We start from the raw sequence: 15,046 nt of genomic DNA on the forward strand, positions 1-15,046 counted from the left end.
CTTTAATTATTAACAGCAGTAATAGTTTTCTGTGCAAAATTTACGACTTCATTCTGCATTTCTTTTTAAAGATGAACGACCTTTTTTAACGCTTATGTATTACATTCTGTGAAATAATGGTGGGTGTGTGTAATTGAAAAAGATCTCTCTGTGTATGTATAGATATATAAAAAAATGTATAATGTGTTGTGATTTTGGTGTTGCTATGGTAACGAGTCACTCCTATCATGGTGATTACTCCTTTCTCCATTTCAGCGCCTATGTTGGAATTTGCACGCACTGTCGAACTAGATGAATATTTGAGGAACGTGACTTTAGTTTTCTTGTCTACATGGTTTAAGGCTTTAGTTACCTTTAAAAAAAGTTCTTCCTTATAGTTCTCTTTGGAAGGTTATTCGGCGTAGGTTTTATTTTAAATCTGAATGGATTATGATGGATTATACCTTTTTGGTTTCATTCCAGAAACGAAAGCATGACATTGATATTTTTCTGACCCCACCCCCACTGAAACTTGTCTTTGTTTTTAAGTCATTTTTATGCATTATTAATGAGTGAGATTCTTTGGGGATATGAAATAGGTACATACACACTACCCTACATGAGTGGAAGAGACACTTTCAGTTTTTACTCAAGAAATACTTGAAGAATTATTTTATAACTTTACAGGTGTTTAGATCATGCGATTTCTCATACTTATCAATGTAGTTGAAAGCTTTTAAATTGTTTGAGGGGCCGGCAGTAAATTGCGAACGAAAAAGAATATTTTTGAACTAACCCATGCCAGAAAATGTTAAATTAGCTTGTGTCTGATAACGACTACTTTGATTATTGTACGCAATAACTGCATAGAATTTCTTTAACCGAACTTGAATACTCATAGTTACGGACATTTTTTTTTTTGCCTTGCGATCATACTATAACAACAAATATTCAATAAAGTTAAATAAAATTTTCGGAGCAATTTTAAATTAATACCAAAAATATCATTTTAAAATTTAAACCGTTTGATTATCGTTTTGATTGTGATCATTTCTCGACTAACTACACTCGTTATATCTGGAACTCTGTGTCTGGTGATAATAGTTCTAATCGTGTCCTGGTCACTACAAACAAAATTTATTTCTTTATTATCGACAGAAAGAATTACCGTAAGTCGAAACTTCGACCACTGTCCGACAAGGCGGAACGAAGGTTTTACAGGCCCCGGGACAAAATTTATTGCTCTTCTACATATTTGTATAATTATTTTTTTCATCACCCTTTATAAAAAATCGTAGTTTTTTTTTTTTTTTTTTTTTTTATTTTTTATTTTTTTTTATTTTTTAAATAAGAGCAAAGAAATTATCTGCAATTTTGTTTAACAAACTAATTAATAAGCTTTATATTTTTTGTAAGGAATTTTGGTGGGGCCATCAGCAGTCCCGAGAACAATCGTTCCTCTCTTTCTTGAATACGCGATATTGCTGTCCAACTAGCTAGAGCTTTCAAATTTCAACTGGAGTTCTATGCTTGACTACTACTCAAGTAACAAGTTTTTCCAAAATGATGCTAGCACCCGAGCCGTGAGGGCTCAAGGGATAGAGCGTTCGCCTTCCAATGAGGTGAACCTGGTTCGAATCCCAGCAATGGCTGGTCGATGCGAGTTATGCATCCGTCCTGCATCGACCACAGAGCTGACAAAAATGTCCTCAGTGGTAGATGGATTATGGGTTAGAGTTCCCTTGCCGTCAGACTAACCGTGGGAGGTTTTCGTGGTTTTCTTCTCCATGTAACGCAAATGCTGGTTAGTTTTTCTAAGAGTCCTCCACGATGGCAACTTTCTCCCAATACTTGATCCAGAAGTTCACCTTTCTTCTGGATTGGATTCAAAATGACAAGGTTACTCAAAATTGGGTCGGCTGTTCAACGACGGTTATAAAAAAAAATGATGCTAGCAATATTTATCGCCCATCTAACTTTTTGACATAAACTAACATAAATTCAAAACTATAAATTCAAAAGAAGAAAATAATAAAATAAAAGTTTTTAGTAAAGCAGTGTCAGGAATTGACTTTCACACTATAACTAAATAATCTCTTTAAAGAAAAACATTAGATAATTTTTTATAGTAACCAAAACTTAATTATTAAACATTTAAAACCAAATTTGTGGATAGGTTAAAATTTCAACCGAGAAAAATGATAAGGCTCAAATTTTATCCCTATAACATTGTAAATAAATTCTGTGAAATCAATCATCTGTGTTAACTTTGAAATTTTGGAATTTTTTAAAACGAATTATTTTTAATTTTATTTAACAATACGTTTATCGACAACAAACGGAAATGATAGCGAGAGTCAATCGTGGGAATTTGTGAAAGAAGCGAGCCGACACCTTTATTTGAAACAAAATTTCCCCCCTGAAATTATGGGATGTTTTTTTTTATTTTATAGAATTATAGTGCTGTTGCATAGTACGCTAGCTGCGCATGATATGTGTTCTTAGTCAATGTTGATTAAGCCCATTTTATTTTATTTTATAATCGTCGTTGAACAGCCGACACAGTTTTGGTTTTACGACTTCTAATGTTCAACTCCGTAGCCTTGTCATTTTGAACCAATCCAGAAGACAAGGAAACTCCTGGGTCAGTACCCCCAGAGACATGATTGATTATGGGAACATGGAGGACTATGTGACTCGACAAATTTAACATGCATTAGTCACCATTTTCTACACGGCCGACTTTGGCCGACGGGGATCGAACCCACGCCCTCTTGGACATAGGCCCAGTGTCCTACCAACCAGGCTATCCCGGCCAGATTATTAAATCTGCTTTTTTTTTTTTAAATTTTATAACCGTCGTTGAAAAGTCGACCCAATTTTATGGGTTTACGACTACTAATGTTCAACTCCGTAGCCTTGTAATTTTGAACCCAATCAAGAAATCAAGGACATTCCTGGATCGAGTAGAGGGACCTTCCTGGAGAACTTTTTGATGGAGCTACCCCGCATTTGCGTGACATGGAGAGGAAGACCACGAGAACCTCCCACAGTTAGCCTGACGACAAGGAGACTCTAACCCATGATCCGCCTACCACTGATGATATTTTACATCGGCTGTGGTCGGCACAAGCCGGATGCGGAATTCGTATTGACTGGGATTCGCACCCGGTTCGCCTCATTGGAAGGCAAACGCTCTATCCCCTGAGCCGTCACGGCTCGATTAAGTCTACTGTAATAATCAAGCTTGAATTACCAGAACGAGCATAATTCTATCTAAAATGATTTAAAACAATTTGGTCCAAGGACTTTGTAAGCGCTGAAAAGTACATACACTTTTAAACAAATATTGACCCGCAAAAGACAATATTTTTGAACTACTTAGTCATTTATTGTATACGTTTTAGTATTAAATATACATTTTTTAGATAACTTTTATAATAACAGATGAAAACAATTTATTTCATTTACGGTGGAACATTAGAAAAGAATTTTGAATCGTTTATTCTTGAGAAATTCCAACTGCCGTTTCAACATATTTTTGAGTCAATAGTTCAGTTATGGTGATTCACAGATGTATTCTAACGTTAAAAGAATTCGCATTTTTTTCAACGTAATTCATGCGTCGTTCATTTCTTTTTGTCACCCTGGAATTTCTCTGCATTTTCGCACTGAATAATAGAAACGAGTGAATAATTTATCATGAGTTATATTTAAAAAAAATATTACTAAAACATTGAATAAACCGTGGCACATAATTAACTTGTCTTGTATTAATTTTCATTTTATATTTACTTTTTTTCTATTTTTTATGCAAATTTTATAGATTTAATATGATTGACAAATTATTTTGATCATGTTGTGATTATACTGACAAATATAATTATATTGATATATTTTGATTATATTGTCAAATAATTTGACAATGTTTATTTCTTTTAAAGCAGTTGTATGGGAAAAAACTCTGATATCAGACATAAGTCGACTGACAGACATCTAACATGAGACTTACTTGAATAATTTAGTCAAGAAAAGTAGTGCAGAATTTTTTTTTTGGAATGTGTAATGAGATATTTTTGCATTAATAATAGTAATAGTAATTCAAGAAACAAATTATTTAAAGAAAAACTTAATTTTTGTGTTGCTTATATGTACTATATTAAGTGGTTTTTCTCATTATCAAACACAAGAAAGATATTTAATGATTGCATGCTATCCCTAGTTCACTCATTTTTTTCACATCAGATTTAGTTTACTACACCATTTGGACTCTTAACCTTAGTAACGAAATATTTAAATGTTGCAATTAAAGTTATGTTTTCTATATTTATCATTGCTATTATAGATCTCTGTGTGTCATCATTACAAATAATTATATCGTATTTTCTATATTTATCGTAATATATGGTGATTTCACGATATATCATGCGAATACTTTAATTCAAATATCGTTATTGTGATATTTTAAAAATATCGATATTTTACAATATTATAAACTCTTCTGAAGCTATTTCGTCTCTCGTGAACGTAAAATTGACAGATCTCAAATTGGATTGGTACAAGATGTCTTTTTCAGAGATGAGACGGGAATATAGGTCTCGGGATCGTGATAAAATTTTCATAAACATTTTAACTACTGTTGAACAAATGTTTGATACTGAACGTATATAAAAAAAAAAAACTTAAAAAATTACAATCTGTTCGGTACTTTTGCTTTGTGAAAGTAACACTAATTGTCAAATGATGCTTTATTTGAATTTTCTTTTTTAATTTTTTTTAGTCATTTTGCTGTTTCAGTCTTAAAGATTTCAGTTTAATCACAGTCTTGATTTCATTCGTAAACTTAAAGGTTTGCGAAGAGGGTTAAAAAATTGGGAATCCTACACACGATAAAAAACTTGAAAGTTTGCTGTTGCTGATAATTCCTCTTCGACATTTCCCTTTTGCATTCAATTCTAGGTTTTTCTCTTCGCTTTTTGCGTTGTTTCTAGCGACACTTAGACAAGCCAAGCTCGCCAATCGTAGGCTTTTTGTCAATTAAGTCTGGAAGGTGCGTCTTTCGTTTTACAGGAGAGCACCATAGGGGTGAAAATACGTTTTAGTTCAGATCTCTACGGATAGATGGCAGCACCACTCATTCGTGAGGTCACTTCCTCAATTTAGACATATATCTGAAAGAAAAGGAAAGTTTCCCCAGATTTCTGTACTCATAGTACGGCTCAGCAGTCGAACACAGGACTGTTGATTACACAGATTTACGACCACCTATATCACATGTACTCGATCTTAGCGGAGTCGAGAATCGAACCCCGGCCCCCTCGGTCTGGAGTCCGATTCTTTTACCACTAGAAAAAAGGTTTTAGTGATCAATTTCCGTATTTAGCCACCTAAGACCAAATGGCAAAAGCGCGACATTTGGCCTTTGTCCGACGTATATGTCCGTCGCGGTCGGACTTGGATTACAATTCTCTGGGCTCAGACCTCCAAAGGAGAGCCTACTCTCCTTTAAAACATCTTTTAACTCTTTGAATGGAAGTGTTTTTCAACGCTAACCCCACAAAGTTAACAAATTGATGTAAAAATTCATTTCAATAAAATATTCTACTAGAGTCAAACTAAAATTTTACAATTCTGGTGTTTTATTTTTCAAAATACAATTTCAGGTATCTTAAAGAGTTGAAAAATGAATATGCTTTGAGACTAAAACTAGCACTTAAGTTATTAGTCGCAAGCGTTTTGTTATTTATTTTTCTTCTTTTCCGTCGAGGCTGGGATTAGTGTTTATAATCGCACTTCTATTCCGGAAGTTCGGATTTTCTCAAAATAAACTTTAATGACCTGGAAACATGATAATTTTTATTTTATGGTATCAGCGGATGTTGGAATATTAATGAGTTACATTTTTAAATTTGCCCTCTAAAATTATTTCTTTTCACTTTATTTTTAAATGTGAAACTAAAAAGTATGAAGGATTAGATTTAAGGTTATGAAATGATTTGAACACCAGATGAAGCACTGCTTAACTCATTCATTTTAATTTTATTTTTATTATTTGATTTATTAATGAACCACCTAAAAATGGTTGTGCAATGCGTATGCTGAAAATGAATTAACTAAGCTGAATCATGGTGTTTTGACTTTTAATTATAATTTCAATAACAGATGGAGCCACTGGAGCCACAGTTTTTTTTTTCTTCCCTTTTTTTTCAGTTTTAGTTTAGATTTATTCATTATGTTGGTAAGATGAGTAATATTTTATGTTTTGGCATTATGGCCATTGAAATTTCAATTACTCATTTATAATTCAATTAAAAATATTTCAATGTTATCTACAAATCATGCTCTGTTAAATCAATCAAAGAAATAAATTAAATGTCCGGTAAGATTTAAAATATTCTTTGTTGTGCTAAGTTGTCATTATTGCCATTTTCCCACATTGTATTAGTTTCTATCATTTTAATGACATTCTATTTAAATTTTTGATTTTTCCATTGTAAGTTTATGATTTATTTAAAATTCATTCCACATGGTTTTCGCAAAAAGAACTGTTATAAACTTTGAATAGTTATTGGAGGAGTGTAATTCTTCATTATTGAATTTAGTTATTTCATTTTGAATTGAAAAGCTCTATGAGACCAATAAAATTGTTTAACTTTTTCATAATTTATTAAGTACATTCTTATTAATTGTTTTTTTAAATTTTTGCTATGGCCAACACTTTTTAAAAGTTGTTGGCCTTTTTATATAAATAAGTTCATATAAACAAGCGATTTAATAAATATTTTATGTATTAATGATTTGCTCTAAATATAATTTCCGGTTTAAAAAAATCAAACTCGCGGAACCCTTGAAACCCTACCACGGAACCTTTGAGTTTCGCGTAACACTATTTGGGAACCGTATCTCTAAACAAATAAAGTTAATTTTCGCAGAGCGCTCTTCGTACTGTCATAACTCAAAAAGTATTTTATGAAACATGTTATAAATTTGCTCATTTCTAGAGAAATGTTTTAAGAACATTCCGTTATCAAAATTTTGCAGCGACTGTTTTTGATAAAGAGAAAAAAAAAGTTTATTACAATCAGAAATAGAATTCAATCTTTTATGAAAATATTTTTTTTTGTGTTCATAATTCAGGTTATATGAATGATAAATTTTCAATTCTTTGATAATCTGGCATTAAAACCTTTTGATTTTCTTAATGAATGCAAAACATTTTTGTGACTATACTTTCAAAATTACCTATTTAACTCAGATGTTAGAATATTTAGTAACATAACCTTTATTAAATTTATTCATTTAACGTTATTACTTTCAATCTAAAAAATTATTATCATTATCAGAATATTTAGTGACATAACCTTTATTAAATTTATTCATTTAATGTTTTTACTTAAAAAGATCAAGAATATTCGTTTTCTAACTGCAACATTAAATAAATACTGTTCTTATCTCTTATTGTATGGGTCTAAGTAAATATTTATCTATTCTAGGAAAGTTTTTATCTTTTTCTAATTGAAAATTATGCTTTTTTTTCCCTTTTTTTTATTTAAAAGAAGAGTATTTTCTGTTTATACAGCATCTTATCATGGTGAACAAAGTAATTTCGCCTGGCGTTTTTACTGTCTAAATTCATTTTTGGAAAAAATTTGTTTTTATTTTGTTTTAGGATAAGTTTAAAGTCTTCTAATCACTCAACGAGAACAAAGGTTTGTTCCGCGGCTCTTTTTTTTTTTATAGTCTTTGCAGTTTAAAATAACTTACTAGATATTGATGTTAAACAAGGTATCACAAGATATTGAGCTAAATATTGAAATAATAGAGCTCAAATGAAGGCGAAAATTCACAGTTGAACTTGCAAGCATAATATTCCATATCTAAATATTCCTTCAGATAACTTGACGCTGTTAGTTGAGACCTTTACATTGCTGAAGTGGAGAAAAAAAAAAAAATTCTACTAATTTGCATAGAGGTAAACCTGAAAATAACTACTTGCCCCCAGGAGAGTAAAAAAAAAAAAAAAAAAAAAGTGTGACTATTTAAATAAAGAACCGGCTATTTTTTCTCGTGTGTTTCTTTTTTATTTTGAAATTATTAGATGATAAAGTACATTAACGCAGAAAAAGACTCTGGAAAACGGAATTTTCATTAAAATGCCCAATAGGTCTCCATTCAAAAGTACTCACCTAATAGTGTACGCAACAAACAACCCTCATATTATCGAGCAAAAAAAAAACGATCTGTTTTAATTATTCTCCATTTTACGTCGGATCGGTATCCCTTTTTCTTACAAGTGTGAGCTGTATTGAAAAAATATTGTTCCAATTGTTAAATCACGGTGAACCATTTTTTTTTTTTTTTAGTAAAAGAAACTGATTATGAAAAGTGAAGCAAGTTTCCTCCATTTAACTATAAAATTCGTTTATCCTACAATAATTTCAAGCAAAAATAATTTAAAATACTTATTTATTTTTAAAAATATAATTATCATTGAAAAATGTTGAATTACTAAAGTATTCGCGTTATATCAGACTGTAATATAAAATGCTAAAAGTTTGAAAGACTTTAGATGAATAGTTTTTGAAAATTATTTTGTTTAAAATTTGATTCAATAGAAAATAGGATTTCAATTGAAAATGAATTACAATCATCAAAGGAATCAAAATTTTTTCATTCTTTTTAATTCAAAAGTGTTTTTTTAATTAATGAAGAAATAAATCTTTCAAAAGTAACGAATAATATCTGAATTTTTTCTTCTTTTGTAAACGTGCAAATGTCATAGAATCAGTTGCAACCTCAGTAAACAAAGGGAATAAATTGCTACATTTTTATCAGGGTGTCAAAATTGAATAATATTACTTTGCAAGTATTGTTTTTTATTTATTGGGAAACATTTGAACGTTTCGTTAAATTCACGCACTTCAACGGTTCAAAAAAAATTATTGTGTCATTAATTATTATTATTTAACCTGAACCAATTTGTTTTTAATGTTTATAAAAATGTGAATTTCTTAAAATAAATCATGCTCGTTTACTTAGAAATTCCTTTCTGTTTTTTATTTACAGGTACATAAAACCGCATTTAAATTCATGTTTCCTGTATAAGGTGAGTTTTTTTAAATTTATTTTGTTCTGGAAAATGTAGCCTCTCATGAGAATTACTCAGTTTATCCGTAAACGAAGTTAAATTTTCCAACCTACTACAGGCTTGAAATAAAATTGAATTAGTTCAAATGTTGTGCAAACAAATAATTTCATAATCATTAAAAAAGTTATTGGAAATCGGATTTCTACCCAACTGAGTCAATAACAGAATTGAGGCTGTTATTTATCAATGCAGTCTTGTGGTTATCTTATTATTTTTAACGATTAAAGATAAAATGTTATCTCATGAAATGTGTAAGTGAATTGATTACCCCTGTGTCTGACACCGCATTTAGCAAATGAGGTGATGAGCGGTGACGTTTCACAAAAAAGTGTTTTAAATATTAATAACTTTACTGTGGTAATGAGTTTAAAAATAACGAAGATTACTTTATTTAATCATCAAGTGAATTGATTCCTGAAAATATATGCGCCATATAAAATTTTCTTGCATTTTCACAAAAGTATTAGCATTAATTTTTTTTCTACACTAGAAATCGATTACGAACTTTCTTTGTATTGACGCATAGCGTGCATGGATGCGATAAATTTTCGCTAACTTTATATGACATTTTCTGAAAGCAGTGTTTTTAATGTGAGCAAACACGACAACTTCTCTCTTTTTCAACCGATTTGATTAGAAATTCAACAACCAACAATTCTGTTGCTTTAATTGTATTCTTTTTTTAAAATATTGGACAAGAAAAAAGTATGAATATTTAAAGTATGAGTATGAAGAAAAAGTAAGTAAAGTATGAGAAAAGTGACAGCATTTTTTTTCTACTCTAAAAATCGATTCTAAACTTTATTTGTATTGACGCATCGCATGCATGGATGCGATTAATTTTCGCTAACTTTTTATGGCGTTTCCTGAAAACGGTGTTTTTAATGTGAGAAAACACAACTTCTTTTTTTTTTTTACCGATTTGATTACAAATTTAACAACCAACAATTCTATTGTTTTAATAGTATTCATTTTTTAAAATATTAGACAAGAAAAAAAGTACGAGTGTTATTTAATTCATCATAATCGTTATAAAAAGAATATTAAGTGCATCGGAAACTTTTAGTATAAAAGGTGTTTTAAGGAAATCAATTAAAAATGAGATAAGTTCAGAGAGCCTAAGAAATATTTTTTTTTTTTTAAGAAAGTCACTTCAATTTTTTTCTAGTTTTAATTATTTATATAAAACTTCTTTTCATTTTTTCCATTAATTTGTATTTTTAAGTATAATAAAAACATCGGAATATAAAGATGATCATTATTGTTTTTACAAGTCATTTTTTATTCGTTTATTTAAATTATTAATAGCCCGTTTTCTTTTGACGATTATCCCTACGGGGAGATCTCCGTATTGTGATCTGTGGCAGAATAATCGCCATGTCTTGAACCCTTCCGGACAGGGGCCAGCGAGAAAATGGAAAAAACATCATAGAAAGGGACCAACTCGAAAGGTATAGCTCGTAACTATTCCTGGCCAAACATCTGCATGTTTTTATTTTTTTATTTTAAAAAATGCAAGTTTAAAATCTATTTGGCACCTTGGCAATTGTAGTTAGCGCAACAGATCTTTGTGGGTCACATCCCCACAGTTTGAAAAGCTCTGAAATAAAGAAGAAAAATTACTATAAAAGTAGGCTGCAGATGGAGTTGATGTGATATCAAGATCTTAATATTGACGTATCGCCATGATATACACCATAAAGTATCGATATAACATCAAAAGATATCGATATTTTATGATATATCGGAAAATATCCTTAATTTAAAAATAATTTATATTATTTCTTCATTATTCGGTATTTTTTTTACCAAATGAAATTTATAACATTCAAGATAATATTATATTCGATCATTATCTTTTTTGCAAAATTCGTGGCAAAATGCATTTCATTATCATCGTTATTCGAAATAGTGTGATGTTTAAATAGTGTCGATAATGATCACCATTTTTATCGTATTTGATAATAATCGCTTTAAATTATCGTTGATAGTATCGATAATCGTCGCGTTATTATAGTTGATAATTATCGTATATTCAATATTTATTGTAGGACATTGTAATCATGACATATTCCGAGAATACAATTTCAAGTATCGTTATCGCCGTGTTTAAAAAGATCGATGCTCCACGATATATCGCCCAACTCCAATATGGAAATGTCGATTTATTTAAAAATAAAACCTTGCGTTTTATTTAAGTACAATCCATGTTGATAGACTTAAGACATGAAGTCTAATGTATTCGGAATTTTTTAAAAAAAAATTGTCTGCCGCATCTAAGTTTTGAATTATTAACGGAAGTATTACTTTTAAATCGTCTGTTGTTGAAAACTCCTTCCGTCCTCCTTTATTTTGTTCTAGCCCTCCCAATTGCAAGATCGGAAAGCTGGCATATTGACAAGAAAGCCGGAAAGGCTCTCCGCTCCGAGTCAGCTGTTGCGTCATTCTCCTCCCCATGTTTTAGTCACGTGACTTATGACGCTTTCGTGTGACAAAAAAATCGTAAGGTCAAAGTCTCAGGTCTTCATTTTTATACTTTTCTCTGCAATTAATTCTGTTTGTTTTCTCTGAGGACCTCCCCATTCCAACTATTTTTAACTTCCCCCTCCAAATGGGATGACGCAGAAAGGCTTAAGACGTCACTTTGTATTTACTAAAGAGATGAATTAAGCCATTGGGGTAATGGTCAATTAGGCCTCATGTCGCCTTTCATTTCTTATATTTTATTCATGTCATTGTTCCACTGGCTGCAGAGAGATGCTGGCGCATCTATCGGCTACAACTTTTATTGATAAAAATAAAAGAGAAAAGTTGATTGGAACTCCTGACTTTCATCCCATAACTCATGAACATTATTTCTGATGATTCTATGATTACTTCTGAATTAAATAATAATAGGAAATTAGTTTTTAAAAAAATAAGGGGTTATGTTTCACTTCAAGAAAAAAAAGTTCGGCTACGTTTTTCTACAACAAAAAAAAAAGTGTAGATTCTTTCTTGGGAAAACAATTGTCCAAGAATTACCATGCCAGTTTTAAAAGACAATTTTATTGCAACATAGACACACAGAGAACACAATGCATAAAACATAAAAATAAACACTCGCCCAGGGGATAGAGCGTTTGCCTTCCAACGAGGCGAACCGAGATTGAATCCTAGCGATGGCTGGTTGATACGAATTCCGCATCCGACTCGTACCGACCACAGTGACATCCGACTCGTACCGACCACATATCCTCAATGGTAGACGGATCATGGGATAAGATTGCCCTTGTCGTCAGGCCAACCGTGGGAGGTGTTCGTGATTTTCCTCCCCGTGCAACACAAATACTGGTTAATTCTATCAAAAAGTCCCCCACAAAGGCAAACTTCTCTCAGTACTTGATCCAGGAGTTCCCTTGTCCTCTGGATTGGGTTCAAAATTGCAAGGCTACGGAGTTGAACATTAGTAGTTGTAAACCCATAAAATTGGGTCGGCTGTTCAACGACGGTTATAATTATAATAATTATAATATAAAATCACGTGACTTGAGCAGTGATCGCTCAGAGGATAGAGCGCTCGCTTTCCAATGAGGTGAACCGGGTTAGAATCCCAGCGATGGCTGGTTGATACGGATTCCGCATCCGGCTTGCGGCGACCACAGAGGTGACATAATATATCCTCAGTGGTAGACGGATCCTGGTTTAGAGTCCCCGTGCAGTCAAGCTTACCGTGGGAGGAGATTTCGTGGTTTTCCTCACCATGTAAGGCAAATACCGTTAGTTCCATCTTGCAGTCATGACTTACTGTAACAAACTCAAAAGAGTTATTAAAAAAGTTTATTATATATTCACTAAAAATCTTTTATTTCATATGTGGAAAAAGCGTTCTGAAAAGAGTCTTTGAGTCCCAAAAATTAAGTCCGAACAAACTTATAATATTTTTTAACGCATATAAATATCGATTTTCTCTGTATTAAGAAAAAAAGAGAAAAGAATTGGGAGTAGCTGTTTTAAGTGCTCAACTTTACACGACATTTTGTTTTGCTTTTAAAAAACTATAAGACTTAGAAATTTTAAACTATTCAGATGTGTAGCGAAATGTTCAGGGATTACGATGTATGAAATAGAAAAATTATCATTCGATAATTAGCGTAGACCGAGATTAATTACAAATAACTGTTAAACTTGCAGTAAAAAATACCATGTGGGTCGCTCTGCAGCTTAAAGGGTCTTTTTTATTTATCAACTGAAAGAGTTTTTTTTCTTCTTCAAAATTCCAATTTGTACGAAAGCTATTGTAATTTTAAAGTATATTTTCAAAATATTTAGAAATTTAATTCTAGAGAAGAAAAAGAAAAAAAAAACGTTTCCTATTGGAACTTTTATAATGATATGTTACTTTAATATGTGATAATTACTTCTAATTTATTTTTCCTTATTATTTTTTCTTCCAAATGTGTATACACTCCGAATGTATACACATTAGGAGTTTAATTTTTCTCTTTAAAGTACATTCAATTAATTTTCATATCAAGGTAATTATTAATTTCGTTACAATTAACGTAGTAAAATGTTCTTACAAAAAAATGATAGTAGTTATAGATTTTATTAACAAAATGTTCCTTGTTTTTGTGGAAAATATCGAATGAAAAGCAATCACGGAGGTTGCTGAGCGGAGCGAAAAGGGGATCGAGCCTCTTGCTTTTTTACACAATTTCGAATCTGTATCCCCGTTGCGATTTTTTTTTATTTTATCATCTTGAATTCGTCCTAAATTAAAAACGCGCGTGATTCTAAGCCATTTATATCGTCATTAACTTTTGAAAACCGCCATTCATTAAAGCGAAAGTTGTCGTTCGCGATACTCAGTATTGTTTCTTAAGTGGGGATTGAACTCTGACTTGCTCATTATGGTTCGCTGACCGTTGAACAAGATAATATCTCAAGATCATAAATATATCTAACTTCCATCGATACACACGTCTCTTTTACACTGGAGACCTCTTTTAAGAGAGTCATACACTCTTCCAACAGAATCTTACTTGAAACACAAAAATCGGTAGATTTGGTAGAGGTTTTTAATAATGTTTCCAGCAGTTGTATCTTCGCGACGAATCACCAAGCTCGGATTAGTGGATATTTACTCCCCAATCGCAAATCATAAAAGAGGAGGAATATTTCAGGTAATCTAAATATTTAAATTATAATTTAAATTTTTTCTTTCTTTTTTAGAATTTGAGTAGCCTACTGTTATTCGAAAACACATTTAATTCTTGGGGGAAAATGTTTGGACTAACTACGTTGCTATCTCTATGGAAACAAGATTTTTTTTTAACTTTAATTGAGTTGCTGTTTTTTTATTATTTTTATTTAAATCATATTTATATGTTGTCTTGTAAAAATGTTTGACTTTGCTGTGTTATTTCCATAGAAACAGACCTTTCCAATCTTTATTTGGATGCATTATACTTTTATTGAATACAGGAGTACCCACTTATTACGATGAAAACAATTCTTTGCAATTTATTCCTCTGAAAACTGAGCTCACTACTTGCTCGCTATCGCTCGATTAACCTCCGAAGCTTGGTTTTAGATCTCTTCGCAATCTGAGCTTTCCTTTGGATCATTCATAATACTACTTTAATATCCATTATACTTTAAATTATCAGGGATGAGATTTTTCCTCTTTTTAGCGGATTTCCGCTTTTTTTACTTTTATCTCTTAAATTTCAGCTTTTTTTTTAATCAAAAATTCAGATTTTCTAAAAATTTCATTTTTTTTTTATTATAAGTCTTTCGCTTTTTCAGAAAATTCACCGATTTTCAAAGAGGAACAGAAAATTCAAACTACATAGCTACCAATCCTTTCTCATTTTTGCCTGTTTTAGCTATTTTCTGCCCTTTTACACGCAGCAGATAAGATTTTCCGAATTTTTT

The 15,046-nt window shown here is 31.3% G+C and overlaps 1 protein-coding gene across 3 annotated transcripts in view; it reads left to right on the forward strand.

Moving 5' to 3' along the window:
* The window catches only part of Cpes (Ceramide phosphoethanolamine synthase), a 96,691-nt gene that overhangs the window by 29,593 nt on the left and 52,052 nt on the right, over positions 1-15,046 (forward strand). Inside the window, exon 2 of one of the 3 annotated variants that reach the window (XM_016056966.5) lies at positions 9,046-9,085. The exons of 1 other annotated variant lie outside the window; for it this stretch is intronic. Coding sequence is in view for 1 of the 2 variants with exons in the window: in XM_016056963.5 (XP_015912449.2) it covers positions 14,194-14,292 (99 nt within the window). In the remaining variant the exon portion in view is untranslated. Of the gene's footprint in view, positions 1-9,045; positions 9,086-14,094; positions 14,293-15,046 lie in introns of those variants that run through there. One more of the 3 variants, XM_016056963.5, reaches the window with a different exon arrangement.

The sequence above is a fragment of the Parasteatoda tepidariorum genome, chromosome 10 (genome assembly GCF_982258835.1).
Source record: "Parasteatoda tepidariorum strain Cologne lab strain chromosome 10, Ptep-v5.0, whole genome shotgun sequence".
In the NCBI taxonomy this organism is placed as follows: domain Eukaryota; kingdom Metazoa; phylum Arthropoda; class Arachnida; order Araneae; family Theridiidae; genus Parasteatoda; species Parasteatoda tepidariorum.